Genomic DNA, 19,414 nt, shown 5'->3' with positions numbered 1-19,414 from the left:
AAATAAAATGAAAACGAAGACTAAGTTATTTAAAAGGAAAGGGCAATTGTCGATTTTTCTCTGGGTACTTGTACTAAAAATAAATAAATAATTTACCAGAAAGCTCCACCATTCGAGTGTTGAAAATTAAAATAAAAAGTCAATTTGACCAGCAGGCGTTGTATTCAAAGACAAAGAATTGATTAAATTATTCAGTTTATTTGTCTCCCCTCCGCTGAATAATTTTACAGAATTTAAATTCGAACATCGTAGAACTGAACGGCGAAAAGAGATTGCCGGTCGATGGGGTTCGGTGTCGAACGAAGGAAAGGCTCTCGAGACGGTTGCTTTCCGTTGGTCTCGCGATCTCGAGGAACCTTTCGTGGGAAGTGACAGGGGTCCTTGTTCCCCCAGTATCGGTTCTCCGCGGAGTATGGCTTCTTATAAGAATTCCAGGCCAGACATTATCGTCTTACATCGGGCCGATGCGCGATTACGCCGCGTTTCATCGCGAAATTCAGCGAGCAACTTCTTCCGACCGAGAAACAACGAAAATCTCAGCCCGTAGAAAATAATAAAATATTGAATAAACTGATAAATCCGATTATTATATGCTAGTCAAACGCTGAGCCTTTGTTTTATTCCCTGGCATAATTAACTTTATATTTCGTTTAATTTAATCTATTCATATGTAAGAGCATACACTTATTCTTTACAGCAGATAATAATAAAATCACTTTCGATTTTATTCGCTGCAAATATGTCTACTTACCGATTAAAGCATTCCAATTTTTTAAATTTAGAAATAAGATAAAAGAATTAAAACATTTAATATATTTTTGTTTGATAAACGTAGAGTCAATTATTTAAGTCACTGCACAGAAGCTGGCTCCATTACTATAAATAAAATTAATAAATATCACTAAGGGTCTACAAAGGTTTATAAGGAGTCGCGAAGATCCATAAAAATTCACGAGGATCTATGATTTAATACGATTCATAAAAATTCATAGGGACTCCTAGATCGAACGAATTTCCTTCGATTGAAATCGAACAACAGATCGGTCTTTGATCGACGTTCCCGCCGGCATTCGATCCTTCCCGGAGGGGTGGATAAACGCGAGTTAGGGCTGATGCGATCCGATCCGATACGAACGAGTTTAAAACAATAAAAGCCGATTTAAGGAGGGGGAGAGACACGGGACTGATTCCCATTTGATGGGATCAACGGGGCACCGATACTCCCGCGCGTTGCCACGCTCGGACGCTCACGGCATTATTCCAGAAAATAACACCCTAATGCGGCTCCCCCGTCGCTCGGCAAATACGTGAGCGTTTAGGCGGTGCCTCTGATCGCCCGGATTTGCGAGACGCCGCACAGCGCCGGCCGAATCGAATTTTCAAAACGAAATGAATTTTTAAAACGAAACGAATTTTCAAAACGAAATGAATTTTTAAAACGAAACGAATTTTCAAAACGAAACGAATTTTCAAAACGAAATGAATTTTCAAAACGAAACGAATTGAATTTTTAAAACGAAACGAATTTTTAAAACGAAATGAATTTTCAAAACGAAATGAATTTTCAAAACGAAACGAATTTTTAAAACGAAACGAATTTTCAAAACGAATTGAAATTCCCTGATAAATAAAATTTACTTCTTTATCTGCAAGCTATAGATAGTGTTCAATTTCAGGAGCATCCTTCTCGCCCTTTTTCGAGATCGTTTCTCCATGTATAAATTACCCTAAACGAAGAGTTGAATAACATATCCAATGCAGCATTTTGTTACAGAAATAAATTATAAATAAATTATACAGAAAAATAATGAAAAGTACAGAATATTCTGAGCTTCTTTTGAATTAAATTGAAATAAGAAAAGAAGTTTCTTAATTGCAAACTGACGATATATATATTATTCAATATCCTATTGTTAAGAAATAACAATTTATGTCGAGCAAATGAGCTGATCTAATAATTACGTTCTGAAGTATACTTTATTGTGACTTGCCATTGTTCAGGAATCAATGTTCACAATCAATTCACAATCTACGTACAATAGTTCACTTATCGGTTAGCAATATCGCCAAACGGTTAGTTGAAGATCGACCAACAATTTTGCGAACATTACATCGTTATCTAATGACAGCGCATGCAATTACTATCCTAAAACTAACCTGATCTAATAATCAGACTGTTGTCCGAACACCTAGGATAACGTGAAATATTATTTATCTATCGTCTCGTTTCCTTTGCGAAATTGAAACTTATACTTGCAATAAAAATTTATTTTATTTGAATAAAAATTAGCGTGTACTTCGTAATCCATGCTTCCGCCGCGAGGACTCGCGTCTGAAAAAAGGTAGAAAATAGGATACTATGGGCTACGGAATTCAAACGGCGTTGTTTCTTTTCCACGTGTGTTACATTTAATTGGTGAAACAGCTTTTTACAATCGGCTCCGCGTTGCGCCGTTTCTCCGCGCTGGAGTTCGTCGTTACGGGTATTTCCCTGGGCGACGACGACGATGATTCACAGAGGAATCCTGTCGTCCAAGGGGAGACGCAACGCGGCCGACGCCTATAATAAATTAACCTAAAATGATCTTTACAAATATGTACAATGCAACGAAAACGTGTGTGTCGAGGCGATCGCGCGTCCTTCCGCATTATATTCGGCTTGCGTGCGACTTGTTTGTCGGTGTTTGTACGTGTTTGTACGTGTTTGTACGTGTTTGAGAGGCGGGCACGAGATTTCGGACATCTTGAATCGAATCTGGGTTCCGAAACATTCGCACGAGTCACACTGTGTGTACCCGAAAGTTTAAAATGAAATCGGAGGAGCATTGTTTAAACATTCCATTAGGTTCTGCTGATTGTGTATCGCGTGACTTAGTTACGCGATTAATATAACATGATCTAATATACATAATATATGATTTAATAAACATAATATATAATATAACATAGCATACATAATGTATAATACAACATAATATATATAAAGTATAATATAATATAATATACTTAACGTATAAAATAGTATAATATACACAATACATAATATGCTATAAAATACAAAATGTATAACATAATATACAATATACTGTGTAATAAAATACATAAAACATTCCTGGATTTATAAACAATCCCCGATTGGCTTTTAGAATTTCGTGTACCCGAGAATTCTCGATATTTGATCTCAAAACACGACCAATCCGATTTCAATTTGAAATTTCGGGTACCGGCCCCCAGCTCTATCGTTCACAAAACAGAGAAACGTTCGTACGTTTAATCAAAAGACTCGGCGGCGGGTTCGAGAAAGAGAGAAACAGTTTTCCATCGGTTTGCAGGAGGAGCACCGAGCATCCCGCGGAAACGGTGCGCGAGTTTCTATGTACAGTGTGTGGGACAAGCGAACGCGCGAGTGTCTCGAACAATCACTGACACATGGCAAACCTGTTTCTGGCAAACTGTCTTGCAATCGATAATCCTACGGCTCCGCTTCACAAGATGGACCCACGCGGGAACAAGATAGTTGAACTGTTAGTAGAACTAGATAGTTGAACTGTTAGTAGAACTAGATAGTTTGAACTGTTGTTCAAGGTTATATCTGTTCAGCGCGGTGCATCCAGTGCGCAGATTCTAGATCGATTAGGGGAGAGATACGAACGATACGGACAGCTCGGAGATCGAAGAAGCAACGTGTTCGGTGTTACAGTTTTCTTTAAATTAACCTCTTAGCTGCGGACGACGTGTATACGCGTCACAAAAGGAAGTGGTAATTTTACAACAAAAATACTTCTACGTTAATAAAAATTAAAAATACTTCTAGATGAAAATGATCGTGCAATATAATCGTAAATGTCGCATATGTTAAATTAATCCTAGAACAACTTGTCCAGAGAAACTGCACTCGACGTGACCGACGAAAAACATTACCGAAAATTTTACCGAAAATTTTTGATACGAAAAATTTACCTAAAAAAATAGATCTATGCAGCTGAGTGGTTAAATAGGAAAAGTCGTCCTCGAACTACTACGCTGAGCATAAAATCACGAGCTAAGTAAATTAATTAACGCGTTAGAACTTGCTTCGAAAGTCATTGAAACGAAGATATCAGGTTATGTCAGGTTATGTATAATTGGCCGTCCGCACCGATCGTTCCGACTTGATATGTAGATCGCAAACTTGACACGAGACGAAATTGTACGCGTAAATTCGTTGCTGGATACGTGGCTAAATAATGATCGGGCAGAGACAAGCGTGAACAGTTCACGGGGCCCTCCTCGAACCGCCATCTTGGGACCGGACGATTCACGCGTGTCCCTTTTCGCGACACGAGGTACCATTTTTCTCGGCTAATGTCGTTACACCTTAATATCTAACCGTATATTTCATATCGTCGTCAACAAGGGGTAAAAGATAAAATATTAAAAGATAGAGCGAATAAAAACGTCTCCGGAACAACGAAAAAGATAAACGTAATTGCAGGACGCGCGCGAACGCTGTTGCAGCTCCTCCGTCGGATAACGGCGTTGCTTCGAGCGAGGACCGAAGACGATGATGATGATACCGTCGGCAACCACGAAACAGCCTAATTTTTGAACAGTACAAAAGACACCGACGTTCGATCGGATCCATTTGATGCAGTTTCAAGCAATGCAATAATTTCACAGAAATCGATCAGCGAAACTGATAAAGCGGAAACGAGGAGAAGGGTTAGACTGTTTCGGAGCGGACGACGGAATTGTTGGATCTGTTAGATATTACGCGAAAGACCTGGAATCGCAATCGGAGAACAGCGAAACGCGGCGCCCTGATATATTTTTTGCTCCGAGAAGATCGGTCCTCGAACAAAAATTGCAAATGAATCCTAGTCTACCCCGGCAGTTCCCCAGATCCTCCGGATTCTCCTGGACCCGGGGGGCCCGCCCGTCCCGATCTCGCACCGCCTTGAACCACCGCCGGGGATCACATACCGAACGGTCCGACCCTCTGGCCGCCGATCCAAGGCGAACGATGACGATCCTTGGCACGATGCTCCGAACGATTCGATCCCTTCTCGAGGCTTCCGGGAAGCCTGGGGGGGCGCGACGCGGGATCGGAGGAGAGTCAAGAGGTCTTGCTGGCTGGCTTCTCGGTACCTCAGTAAGCTCTCAGTCTGACTTCCATCTCGGGGTCCTGTCGATGGGTCAGATGCGGCTCGATGCCGCCGGTCGCCCCGGTCCCGGCCCCGGCGGTCACGTGGTGACCGTGGTGCCCGTGGTGGTGATGGTGATGGTGGTGATGGTGGTTCAGATGGGGCGCCCCGCTTCTGTAGGCTCTCTGCTTCTCGTCTATCTCCCGTTGCCGTTGGCTGTAGCTCTCGACCTGGTCACGGAGGATCGCGTTCTCCTCCGCGGCCCGCTTCTCGTCGAATTCCAGGCAGCCGACGCCGTCGAGCCTCTCCAGGTCGATCCAGCCGCGCCAGAGCACGCACACGCCGTTCAGGATCATCTGCGCCCTCAGGTGCACCTGTAACAGGAACGACAGGGCCCGGGTTAGCAACGCGTTCGACGAATCATAAAGATTTAAGGCGGTAAAATATTGTTGCGCGTTTTCGACGTCCGTCGCGGCATCCTTTGTAATCTTTATTTTATTTACAATTAACAACAACTTGTAACACATTAACTATATCAGGATCTATTATTATTACGTCCTCTCGCTTTGACAGCTCGAGAGAGTCTCTCGACTGACTGTCGATTCAACGACTCCGTGACAACCCCGAACTTCTTCTATTTCCTTAGGGGTTGTTCACTATGAAGTATTTCTTCGTTACGGCGACTCCGCATGATCAACCGCCGTAACAATATTAAATGCGAATTTTCTTTTTAGGACCTATTTTGATAAAGCACTTTAGTCTTGAAATTAAGAAGAAGCAAAGAGATGTACGCTTTCAAATTATTAGAAGAAGTTAATATTAGTTCTGGTAATAATATAAATTATTATTAGTTCAGTAAACTTCGCTATAATCCAGGGAAGTTTATTTTAAGTTATTTATTTTAAGTTAGTTTATTTTCACAGTGTGCAGATACAAATTAATGGAATATAAGGAAAATTATGAATTAGTAAAAATACTTTCTAAGAAATCCTTTCAGTCTCATATCATAAAGTAACTCATGCCAAATTGCGACGTACACCGCGAATGTGTAATACCAATCTCAAATACCAATTGCAATTTTAACGCATTTGCAACAAAAATCACAGAACATAGACGCGAGTTATTTCATCATAGCGCGAGCTTTGATGAAAAATAGAGTGCCGGAATCGATTTCGAGGGATTCAATCGCGACGCCGAATGTTTTGAGAGGGCGAAGGGCAGGAGGGGAGCGCGAAACGGAATCGCCAAGCGAGTAATTTCGAGCGAGCAAGAGAACGGGCTTGTACCACGGGGCCCCGCGCGTCGTGGGAGGGGTCCATTAAGGCTCGCAAACCCGTCTTCAGGTTTCAATCATGTTCCCGGAGCCTCCCTCCCCTCCCCACCCCTACTGTTGCAAGGAGTTTCTTATTTCCAGAGAACGATTACGCAGATTGGACGGTACAAGCTTCGAAGAAAGATGAAATTGCGAGACGCAATTTGGAAAATCGATCCTCGAAAATCTTTTAACCCTCGACCGGTCACGCGCCGACGGTAACGGTGTTCCCTTATTCGTTTCCGAGCCGATATCACCGTGGTCTAATAATTTTTATTAACACTAGATTTACGGAATCCGTCAAAATGACGGGTCACTGATTCGTTAACGTGCTATTATTCCGATTTCAATGATACGTTTATTGCTTATTTGTCGATTATGTTTACTATAATTATTTATATTTATTTGGTTATCGATTGCATTAACTATTAGAATAGATCGTTACTTTTGTAAACAAATATAAAACGGCTGCTTTTATTACTCCGTAAACTTAGGGTTAAAGTAGAATTACCACTCCCTTGAAACTCTGCGACTGTTGTATTCAACAGTTTTCAATCGGATGGGTAATTTAAAAATTATTCGGGAATCGCGAGCTGTTTGGATCACCCTGTATATTAACCCCTTGCGCTATAATAACAAGTCAGATAAAAATGTCATGCAATAAAAATGTCAAATACGAATATCATTAATTTCTTATAAATCGAATTGAATTTGTTGGTCGTTAAAATCTAGAAACAAAAGTGCATAAAGACAGTAAAAAAAACAAAAATTATCTGGTCCTATTAAAGAGAATATTAGGACGAATAAGTGTAAAAGGAGTCGTGGCGCAAGGGGTTAAAGGCTGCGCGCCCGTTAAGTGTTGAACAAACAAAAAAGATTCGTAAAAATTTCTAGAAAAAATTCGTTCAAGCTGGGGAAACATTCGACAGGAGGGGGGGAGGCAAAACCGAGTGGTTTTACGACGGCTAGGACAGCGTGGAATTCACGCGAAACGAGAAAGAACGGAAAGGGGACGATCCGCCGTCGGCACTCGAAAACAGTCGAAACATGGCAATTAGCTCGTCCCGGTCCGAACAGGGTTATTTTATTTTCTGGCAAATGGCCCCATTTCCGCTCCGAAACTGTTACGGGACCCGTGGAGTCTATCCCCCCCTGGAAAACCCGTCGGGAGAAGTCGAGAACCTTTTCTGACCGTTTCCAAGAGCGTCGTCTTCCGAAGTCACGGTAAACCGAACGCTATAATTCGCTCGCGGAGAAATTAATACGTCCGTCGTCGTGCCGAGTAATAACAGTTCCGGGATTCGGGGAACTGGACCTCATTTCTCCTTTCTCCCCGAGACCCATTCTTCGACGTTCAACGACGCATCTTGCGTAATGTTACCGCATCTTTGTCGCTCGACCCGCGTTCACTGTTTTAAAACAGCTGGTCTATATGCTCTCGAGTGAGATCGCGACTTTTTCCTGCGTGGAGTTGGCATGAGTAACTCTTCAAATATTTTTATATTCCTTCATGTTTTATATTTTATTTTAGTCTACTTTATTTTGGTGTATTTTATTTTTGTCTATTTTATTTTTGTCTATTTCATTTTTGTCTATTTCATTTTTGTCTATTTTATTTTAGTCTATTTTATTTTAGTCTATTTTATTTTTGTTTATTTTATTTTTGTCTATTTTATTTTAATCCATTTTATTTTAATCCATTTTATTTTAGGCTATTTTATTTTTTATATATTTATACAGTCCTATTTAAACAGTTCACGGAGCAAAATAAAGCGTGACTGCTGCTTAGATATTTTGCGAATGCAACAAGGAAAAGAATTGGATAATTACTGGACAATCTGAATATATTACTAGCAATTATAACGTCAATAATTACTCTTCTATCTTTCCCTTCTAATCTTTGCAACGACAGAATTTCATTCAGACATAACCCCTTGCACTCGAAGCCACATCAACTGCAAATCCAAAATAATTTTTCTGGCTTCCAGTGTTTCCATTTTATTCTGAGCTTTAAAATTTAATTTAAATTAATTTTTAAATCGAAGCTCTGACGATATCTATTAAAAATCATTTTGGATCGTGTTACAACAATTTTAACAGCGTCGTAGATTTGCCACTCGAGCGCAAAGTGTTAAAATCATCGAATACTATTCATAGATTAGTATTATTTGTAATACTATTCATAGACTTATTACAAAATCAATTTGATGACTATTCATCAGCATCGAGCTAAGCGATCGCTTTAATAAAACTATGGTTACCGTAACTTCGAAGTACACAGCCCGCTTTTTAAGCGCTCCTATTCGGCAGTCGACGTTAACAGGCGAAACACGAAGCTGCGAAGACGTTCGTATCGAAAGGTAGGGGGGGAAAAAACGATAGCAGCGTTTACTCGTCGTTCACGCTGCTTCGTCGTCGAATTACGAACAGGGAAAAACCGAAAACGCTTTCGAACAGAAAACGCTCACGGAAAAATCATCGTTAGGAGAAACCTCTCTCTCTCTCTCTCTCGGTCTTTTCAGCGTTTTTTTTTTGCTCCCGCACGAAAGTTACAGCTGGGTTGTTGACACGGCCTAACAATGCCGTCGCGCAGCGTGCCGGCTCTTTGTCGAATCATAATCGAGCCGCGGGTGACTGGAACTTTCGGCGACTACGATAATCGAATCGTTTCGCCGCCTTCTACGACCGGGGGGAACCCGTCCAATTATTCGATGATTTTTCACGCGCCCCGAAAATTCTTCGGAAAATAGTAGAACGCGAAGGGTTTGCCATAACCTTGTACAATGAGCGATATATGGGAGGAGCAGATGCGATTGTTCGAGCCTAGTGACTCGTCTTCGGAGTCGCTGATTATTAACTATTATAAAAATAAATTACAAGGGAATCATACCTACTCTTCCCTAATTATCCTTTTTTGGGGTTTCAAGCTAAGAAATAATTAAAGGAAATTTCTCTAGAAATAAGAAAATTATTCGAACGATTTTCAATCAAAGGGTGAAGATCTAGGGAAGGTAAAGGGTGATCTAGAGAATAAGGGTGCAATTATAACGAATCGAAACAGTGCTCAATCGGCGTTGCTTTTTCGAGGAGCTGATGTCATCGGAATAGATTTTGACACACGTATATCCGACGCGGTGAGATCGCCGGACGATTCGTGTGGATTGCGCGACACGACACGTAATGGGGAAGTACCGCGCAGCTCGGAGGACACGTACGATCCACGTATTCATTTGCATTTCATGCTCGTAGCAGAATTTCGCTCTCGCGTTCGCCGAGAATTCGTAGCTGCTCGAAAAACTACTGTCTTAATCCTTTGAGAACGCTTTGACAATTCCGAACGTACAATTTGTTTATACATAAAGCTAGTCTATTATTTTTAATTATTGAACTATTGACTCTACGAAAATATAAAGGCTTAACCCTTTATAATTGAAGGATGATAATGGGATTGCATCAAACACTGCTATGTACGGTCCAAAATAATTATATGGAGGTAATAATTGATTAATAATATTAATAATAATAAGTTCTTGTAAGTAATAATAATAGTAATAATAAAGACCATTAAATATTGTCAAATTCACTTACATTAATTTAAATACCAAATCCATCGAGGACTAAAATTAAAACTGACCATCATATAAATAATACAAGAAATACTATTAATAATAATAAGTTCTTGTAAGTAATAATAATAAAGACCATTAAATATCGTCAAATTCACTTACATTAATTTAAATACCAAATCCAACGAGGACTAAAATTAAAACTGACCATCATATAAATAATACAAGAAAGTAAATCTGAACTAAATAATCCAAACTAAATCGATAGAACTATTTCGCATGTAGGATTAAACTAGCTTCGAGTGGAAAGGGTTGACGCCTGATCGACGCTCGGACGACAGTTTCAGCCGGGTTCGGAGCGGCCGTAGAAAAAGCGGGCAAACAAATTAATCTCGTTAAAAGGGCGAGAGACAAGGGGTGTCGCGCACCCCTCCGCGTCATCAACGGAATGCTTGCGCGAAACGGACTTGCGCGTGAAAAGAAAAAACAGCGAGAAAGAAATGGAAAAAAAGGAGGAGTAAGAAATTAAAGAGACGGAGAGAAACGTGTATCGTTGCGTCGCTAGCCCCGCGTTCTCACGCGCGCTAAGAGGAATAGAACAACAACGTATCCGAATCCATTTCACACCTTTTCTGTTTGCGCGGCGACGGGGCGTGACCCATTATCGCCCCGGCATAATAGCCCCGGCGATATTTAAACTGTAACACGCGTGTCTCCTCAACCCTTTCGCGCGGAACATTTGCATGTTTTTCGCGGCGGCTGCAATGGAAACCGACAGAGACGTGACGTTCGTGCCTGCTGGAACGAAAGGGGTGAAAAATCGGAAAAGGGTGGAAACGAGAGAGAGCAAAAGGGAGAGAAAGAGAGAGGAGAAAAAACACGGTCGTCCCCGTGGTAGAACAAACGGGACCGGCTATTGCGTAGGCTCCTTTGTTTTTCGGTAGGCGTAGCCGGGCCGCGCTGCGCCTTTTTGCGCTCGGGTCCACTAACGACCAGCACAATGCTCGGAACATTCGTCAAACGGCGATCCTGTCGGAGAGGATCAACCGGCAGGACAACGCACATGGTCAGCGGAACCTCCTTTTGTCTTCCGCTCGACCGGATTTCGCCATCTCTCTCTCTCTCTCTCTCTCTCTCTCTCTCTCTCTGGCTACCGTTCGCGAATTTTCTAAATCGACAACCCTTCCTTTCGCCAGCTGTAATATAGCTTATACGGAAGTGGTGATAAAAATTGAGAGTCTGTCAATATTAACAAGGAACAGTAATTTATGATATCTTAACCCTTTGCAGTCAAAGGGAGACTATAAAAATTGCTGGGTCATTTTTCAGAATAATTAAAGCAGCATCAGATTAAAAGTATTGTAGATCAGTATTTTTCGATAATAAAATAGCTTGAAAATAAAATAGGATTTCACACTGACCTAACATCGAATATAAAGGGTTAACAGCTAAATACTTCAGAAAAATCTGCCAAAATAAAATTCAGCTTTTAAATTTCACTCACTTATACACTAATATTAAATATTAAATAAATCGATCTCTGGACCTTGCTAGCTATACACAATTTACCAAAACCGTTTCTCACAATATCATACCTAATTCGAAAAAGTATCGCGAAGCGTCCGGTGCGTCGAAGAGCCCTTTGTCCCGGGCTCGCGATTTTATAGACGGCAACCCTATTTATACAGGAAGCTGGCTCTCGCCGTTTCGCCGGCCAGGGTTGGAAGCGTCCGCCTTTTTAGAACTTTTTGCCAGCGGATTTTACGATTGGAAGGGTTAGGAAGGTTCGAGGAACCAGGACGATTTCTAGGAGAAAGAAGTGCTCCGGCCCCGAAAGGACTACCAAGAGAGAGAGAAGGAGAGAGAGAGAGTCCTGGACCGGGGTTGTAAATCACTCGAGTCAACGAAAATTTACGCTCCGAAACGTGGCCGGCCTAATGTTATTAACATTCGAATATTGGAGGAACCGTCCGGATTTTATTTATCGCTCTCTTCGAAACGGGTGCTACGTTCTTCGTGTTCCGATCGTGCCTAGAACACCTCTCGATCGCCTTAAAACGCCTCTCGATCCGTGGATCGAAGATCGAGAGAAATCTCTATCGGCGTGGATCGAGGATCGAGAGAAATCTCGATCGGCGTGGATCGAAGATCAATAGAAATCTCGATCCATGGATCGAAGATCGAGAGAAATCTCGATCGGCGTGGATCGAAGATCAATAGAAATCTCTATCGGCGTGGATCGAAGATCGACAGAAATCTCTATCGGCGTGGATCGAAGATCGAAGATCGAGAGAAATCTCGATCCGTGGATTGAAGATCGAGAGAAATCTCTATCGGCGTGGATCGAAGATCGAGAGAAATCTGGATCCGTGGATCGAAGATCAATAGAAATCTCGATCCGTGGATCGAAGATCGAGAGAAATCTCGATCGGCGTGGATCGAAGATCGAGAGAAATCTCGATCCGTGAATCGAGAGAAATCTCGATCGGCGTGGATCGAAGATCGAGAGAAATCTGGATCCGTGGATCGAAGATCAATAGAAATCTCGATCCGTGGATCGAAGATCGAGAGAAATCTCTATCGGCGTGGATCGAGGATCGAGAGAAATCTCGATCGGCGTGGATCGAGGATCGAGAGAAATCTCGATCGGCGTGGATCGAAGATCAATAGAAATCTCGATCCATGGATCGAAGATCGAGAGAAATCTCGATCGGCGTGGATCGAAGATCGAGAGAAATCTCGATCCGTGGATCGAAGATCGAGAGAAATCTCAACACCCCTCGATCGCCTTAAAACGCCTCTCGATCCGTGGATCGAAGATCTAGAGAAATCTCGATCGGCGTGGATCGAAGATCGAGAGAAATCTCTATCGGCGTGGATCGAAGCTGGAGAGAAATTTCTATCGGCGTGGATCGAAGATCAATAGAAATCTCGATCGGCTTGGAAAAGGGCAAAGCGAGCGTGAACGAGGCAAGGCTCTCGATAAGATCTACCGCGCGGCGAGCATCCAGGCTCGGTGAGCGCACCCCTTTCGTTTCGCCGGTCTTTATCGGGCTTTATCTCGATCGCGAGATCTCTCTCCCTTAATTACTTCCTCTCCGCGGGGAACAGGCCCGTTAGACAATGGCCGGCGGACACGTGCTGCCGCGCGTCGCTCTTTATTACGTCTCTGTTCCCTCCGCTTCTCATTGTCGGTTAAAACAAAACGGTAGCCGCGGGTCGCCGTGTAAACAACCCGGCTCCCGTGCCCTCCCTCCGTATCGTCTCCTCTGACGGAGCCGGGAAATAATGAGTCGTTAGCGAGAACCGCTCGACGAGGCCCGCGATATCGTGCCAGATCCAGAAACGACGATCCTGACACAATCGGAGCGGTCTGCGAGCCTTCTTAATTTGCCTTCGATCTTTCACAGAGGCTATATTATTTTATAAATATTCATAACAGCCCTATGAACCCATATAAATTTATTTTATAATAGTAGAATAGGAGACTTGTTTTATTGTAACAATATATGTGACTTCATTGCGTCTAGGGGATTTTAATATGCTGCAAGCTCTGTTAATTGTTGTCTGACGAATGCTGGGTAAATTAGGACCCGTTGATGTGTTTAACAAAATTGTTGAGGTTAAGACACGATTTTAATAATTATATAGACCTGTGATTTGTAATTTAATAAGACTTATTGAAATTATTGTGCAAGGTATTTCTCTTACACAAGTTTCTCTTGGCACGTTTATAGAAATAAAAAACACTGGCACGGCTAACCGCTCCATGAATTACATAATCAAAGCAACTGCTATTATATAAACTGTACAAAGTAAAAATAAATCGAACCTTCTCGTTTTTATAGATATAATAAAACATTTAGTACAGCGTTTGCTATAGTGTTACACGATATTTGTATCCTGGATCCAATCAGATCCAGAGCCCCGCCATTATAGTGACTTATAGCGACGTTATACTGGCAAGCACGATCGACTTTCGTTCGATCATAGAATCAACGTTGAATAAAGGCCTCCGAGAGATTGGATAACCGGAGAGCCGAGAAAGCGTGAAAATCGAGCAGCAGAGAGATCGTAACCGTGACAAGAATACTGGTAGCCCGAGAAATCGAACAGATTGTTCTTTAAGTGACGCCTAAACGCCGGCGGAACGGATCTTGGAACTCTGTCGCTTCGTTCAGGGAACAGTTGCGGATTGTTGCCGGACCCCGAAAGCGTCTCGAGATCCTGCCCGAAGGATTTCTCGGACCCGAAAGGAAGGAAGGGCCGGGTCGAGATTTATGAGCCATTATATGACCGGCGAAGAGCCTTCGGCATCTGGCACCGGCCCGTTTGACGGATTTGGGAAAGCGCTAATTGGCTTCGATGACTTGTAACGGGGTCGTGATGCTCGGGGTGCTGCTCGGGTTCGGTGACAATTGCGTCGCGGATCGCTCTTCGCTGCGGAGGATTCCGATCGACTTGATCGAACGATTTTCCGGAAATTGTATAATAAATACAGTTAGTATAAAAAGATTTGTTCCAAATAAATTTATAATAAATAACTTCGTAATGAGTAAATTTATAGCGAATAAATTCATAATCAGTAAATTTACAGTAAGTAAATATATAATAAGTAAATTCTTAATAAGTAAATTTTAATTTTAAATAATAAGTAAATTCATAATAAGTAAATTTCTAATACCTAAATTTATAGCAAATTAATTTTCAAATTAAAGGGACGACTTCTAACAGCACTCGAGTCACTTTGCCAAGTTCCAAACTTATTAATTTACAATAATTTAAATTTTATAAACATCGAGTATATTCAATCATTATAATGATTAAAACTGAGAATGAATTAGCTCTACTTGAAAGAATCTCGATTTCTTTTAAATAACAATTTCAGTAAAGATTGTCACTTAATAAAAAAAGGAAACAAGTGATTCGAGAACTTTATCCGATTTTTTAAAGAACCTATCAACGTTCGATTTCCACCGAATTATTATAGAAAACTGTTCGTAGGTAAATGGTTAATTGTCGGAACGTCGAACGATAAATTCTGCACGCGTAGCAGCTAGAAAATGGCGGATTCGCGACGCACCTATCGATCGCGATGGCGTCGCCCCTCCGACGGCGCCGGCGTACGAGAGATCATGTTCCTCTGGAAGGACCCTTCTGGTAATTCTGGACGAGCACGACCAAGAGGAACCCAACAGAAGTATCGCTTACCAAAAACGATCATAAACACGGCGAAAAAGAGCCTCTGGCAGCGTAATTTTCCACCAGCGTCGCTGACGCGCCATATTTTATCGTCGCGTGGCCATTTATTTATTTTTAACAATCACGGTCTTATATTTTGTTATCTAACAGTATCCTCTTTTAAATTGAATTAGATTTGACTTAAGTGTTAAATTTGATTTAATGGATTGTTAAATTTGATTTAATGAATTTTTAAATTTGACTTAATGAATTTTTAAATTTGACTTGATGAATTTTTAAATTTGACCTAATGAATTTTTAAATTTGACTTAATGAATTTTTAAATTTGACTTAATGAATTTTTAAATTTGACTCGACGAATTCCTAAAGACTTCGTTTATTTTTAAATTTAAATTGTACCAGCTGATCGCCGACGGTGTTTTTTCGTTTCAGAGCGACTCTTCCTTCGAAGCCGGCGAGTTTCCCGACGATCTCTGCGGCCGTGGCGGTCGGACCCCCGGGGACCGACAAAATTTTGGGGCCGGATGCGTCTCCCGTTCCGCCGAGAACGCTGACACGGTGACACTATTGTCCGCCGCGTAGAAACTGATACTAAATTGTCCGCGGGGGTGACCCGACGTCCCGGGACATACGATGCCAAGGACAAGGAACGCGTAGACAGAGCCACGGGACGGGGCCTGTTTAACGATCACTGCCATTTGTCAGCCCGCAATCGGTCAATTAGGATCACAATCGCCGCTACTTATCTACCGACACGGCTTTCAAAGCCGGCCACCATTCGGCTCGGCCGATTCTATTTGCTTCGTCCTTTGTCGAAGCTTTATGGGGGCTTCGAATTATTCGTCATTATTTACCCGTGAATGTCTTGCTCAAATTATATTTTTAATACAGTTATTTTTAATCGCGTGCATCAAATTCTATTCTTTGAATATTCTATTATTTGAATATTTTATTATTTGAATATTTTATTATTTGAATATTCTATTATTTGAATATTTTATTAATCGAATATTCTATTAATCGAATATTTTATTATTTGAATATTCCATTATTTGAATATTTTATTATTTGAATATTTTATTATTTGAATATTCTATTATTTGAATATTCTATTATTTGAATATTTTATTAATCGAATATTTTATTATTTGAATATTCTATTATTCAAACGTTCACCAACGATATTCAAAAACCTTATTCACATAGACAATATTCGACCCGCTTGACATAACCTTGACTGATGAAGAGCCTAATTGTTCTGACCCTAATCAGAGCAATTTCGTACGAATCATAATACACTATCACAATGGGAGCAAAAACGAGCCGCTTTAACTATTACAATTAAATACGAAATAATGAAATCTCTCTCCGATCGAAAATAAAAAAAGTAAAATTAAAATCTGTAGCTGCTTAATAAATCCAAAAAATGGAGACACGAATGACGAATTATTTCGAAGGCTCCGACAAGATAATAATCGAAAAGATACGAGATCCACCAACGAACAAATACAAAAAGAACAATACTTCCATGAAATAAAGTCGCTTAAAATTAAAACAGAATAAACGAAGACCAATCTAAACTGTTACTTCGAATGCAGAAGGTGCATTTTGCTAACGGATCGTTTATTATCTAAAGAATATTTCTGGGACTCCGAGAAGCGGTATAAAAATGGTACACGATCGTTAAATTTTATTATAACTGCACAATGTCTGCTGTACACTGATACACTATATCAATCGACTGTTCTCCTCGAATTCATTTAAAACATCGGACGTTTTCACGGATCAACAGATGGTTCGGCACAGTTTCAAGCAGTATACCAAAAACTGCTATAAAGCACCATAAACTCTCGCGAGTTATTCGCGATAGAAATTTTTAAATAATCCACCTACCTTGCCGCAGTCTTTCTCGAAGTCGCAATCGCCGGCGTCGACACCGTAATTCCCGGACGCGTTGCCAAAAAGTAGATGGAGATTGGTGCCGGTCGCCGCGAACGCGATCTCGGTGTGGCCCTCACGGCAGCCATTTTGGAAGCGTCCGCGACGTTCCTCGATCGGCCTGTCCCGGAAACCGGTGTATCTGACCTGTGAATTAACAACGAAACGATAACGGTCCGATCGATCGCCTTCCGCCATCTTAAACATCGCCGCCGTGATCACGATCGACGGTTCGCAGCTGTTGATCCATCGACAGGAATTTCAAATTGGGAAAGACATTGAAACGTCGAGGAAAAAAAAAAAAGTAATTGTTGACAATTAACGTCGCGCGGCGATCGGTTTCGTAAGCGCAGGAAATTCCGTGTTTCCTCTAATCGATTGGTGACGTTGTTATTTATTCTGTTCCCGATTTCCTTAACCGAAGCACAATAATAATAATAATAATAATAATAATAATAATAATAATAATAATAATTTAATAGGAAGCATAGAGAACGATTCAAATAAATATGAACTATCATCGTTCTTGTACAAGCGTTGGCTCTAAGAACAATGCTATCGCGAGCGCGTGTTTGACAACACTCGTCGTCCTCGATTACGCGTCGCTCTATTGTTGGTTCCAGATCTTTCGATTACAGCGAATATGGAGGACACGAGACGCTTGTTCGAAAAGCGAGGGAAACCGCGATAATTTATAATTTTTATTAACGCGATATTTTAGAAAAGCAAAGTGGTACTGATAAGACAAAACTCACCTCGCTCTCTCTGCTAAGTCTCCTGAACAGCTCGTCCGTCTCGAACTTCCCTTTCTGTTCAGGGACCACCCTGGGCACCTTGAACATCACCCTGGGCCGTCGCTGCTCGTAAAGGCCCATCCCGTCGAACGGCAGAACGCTGACACCGAGTCCTGCCGCTCCTCCAGCGTGCTCGGGCATAGCGTGCATCATCTTGCTGCCTTCGGTATTTTCTTTCCTTCTTACTCGCAAAAAACTACGACACAAGAGAACCGACTTCCGAAGAACACTGCGAGAGACTGCGAGAGGCTGATACCGCACTGGCGAACTGTTGGCGAAGCACTGCGAGAAGAGCACCGAATTCCGCGCGTTCAACTGCGCCGAGCGGCGTCTCAGTGGAGACTAAGGACTCTGGGAGCAGACCGCTCAGGGATCCCTGAATCCTGGCTCCCGCGGTCACGCCCATCGGACCGCCCACAGTTGCCCCCACCACCCGGGGCACCACTCCGACTCTAAATCACGGGACGGTGTCACGTGGGGGATCGACCCATCGGCGACGCTCGAACACCGGCAACCCGGTCCACGAGGTCACTACGAAAATTGCGTTATGCCCGTGTCCAGATTACCCGGCAGCTGTCGCGGCTCCTTTGCTACCCGTACCTAAGACTTTACCGGACCTCCGAGACGCCCTTTGTTGCTTCCTTTTGTCTTCTTGTTCGCTGCAGTCTTTCCAGAAATTTCTCGAATTATAGAGAATATTGTATTATGTCAACCCTTTGCGCTCGACTCTGAGGCGTCACTAAAAATTGCTTCACTATTTTTCTAAATAATTGTAACAGTGTCATACTTGTTTATATTTATAGATGGATAGAGTAACAAATATTGTGTTTGCTGATAAGCTCAATTTCGTATGCAATATATCATATAAAATAGAAATACCAAAGGTCAGGAAATATGTTTGAAATCTAATGAAAATAGCTTCGAGTGAATTGGGTTAAATTATATTAAATTATATTATATTATATTAAATTATATTAACCCTTGCACTCCGCTGTCCCCTCTTAGGGTACATTGTAATTCTAGCATATCACTCAGCTGTCCCCTCTCATGGAAAATTAAAGTTATTATATATATATTTATAATATAATTTTGGTTCCAAAATTATACTAAATAATACGAGGATCTGTGAATCGAGTCGAGTAGCTAGTAGCCAACGTGCAGAATGTTTCGGAGTGCAAAGGGTTAAATTATATTAAATTATATTGAACCATATCAAATTATATAATATTAACTCCTATTACGCTATATTATCTTATACTATACTATATCATATTACACATGAAATTTCGCTTACACCGTATAAACGCATTATACCAAATTATATTCCATAAACGTCGATTACTAAATGCATTCTAAATCGTAGGTTTCCTCGGAAAGCTGACAAAGAGCGGAGCGAATAAAAAGTCGGCAAACAGAAGAGGATTGTATCCACGAGTCAGCTGCCGGCACCGATGGAGATGAAAAGGATGGGCGAGGCGA

At 41.5% G+C, this 19,414-nt stretch overlaps 1 protein-coding gene across 1 annotated transcript; it reads right to left on the bottom strand.

Annotated features, from left to right (window-relative positions):
- Nucleotides 1–4,780: 4,780 nt before the first annotated feature.
- On the bottom strand, nucleotides 4,781–18,259 carry LOC144475162 (protein big brother). Its single transcript, XM_078190764.1, has 3 exons — nucleotides 17,897–18,259; nucleotides 17,097–17,288; nucleotides 4,781–5,497 (listed from the first exon to the last, which is right to left on the bottom strand). Exons 1-3 carry the CDS (start codon nucleotides 18,086–18,088, stop codon nucleotides 5,129–5,131), a joined length of 753 nt encoding a protein of 250 aa, XP_078046890.1. The 5' UTR covers nucleotides 18,089–18,259; the 3' UTR covers nucleotides 4,781–5,128.
- Between the last annotated feature and the right edge of the window lie 1,155 nt (nucleotides 18,260–19,414).

This window comes from Augochlora pura, chromosome 9 (genome assembly GCF_028453695.1).
Source record: "Augochlora pura isolate Apur16 chromosome 9, APUR_v2.2.1, whole genome shotgun sequence".
NCBI classification, from domain to species: Eukaryota; Metazoa; Arthropoda; class Insecta; order Hymenoptera; family Halictidae; genus Augochlora; species Augochlora pura.
This window is presented reverse-complemented; position numbering and strand designations above follow the sequence as displayed.

Excerpts from the sequence above, each read along its gene's own strand:
- LOC144475162 (XM_078190764.1), bottom strand. The coding sequence starts at position 18,088 with ATGATGCACGCTATGCCCGAGCACGCTGGAGGAGCGGCAGGACTCGGT. Across the intron at positions 17,289-17,896 it reads GACTTAGCAGAGAGAGCGAG|GTCAGATACACCGGTTTCCG; the intron begins GTGAGTTTTGTC and ends GTTAATTCACAG. Across the intron at positions 5,498-17,096 it reads TCGAGAAAGACTGCGGCAAG|GTGCACCTGAGGGCGCAGAT; the intron begins GTAGGTGGATTA and ends TTCCTGTTACAG.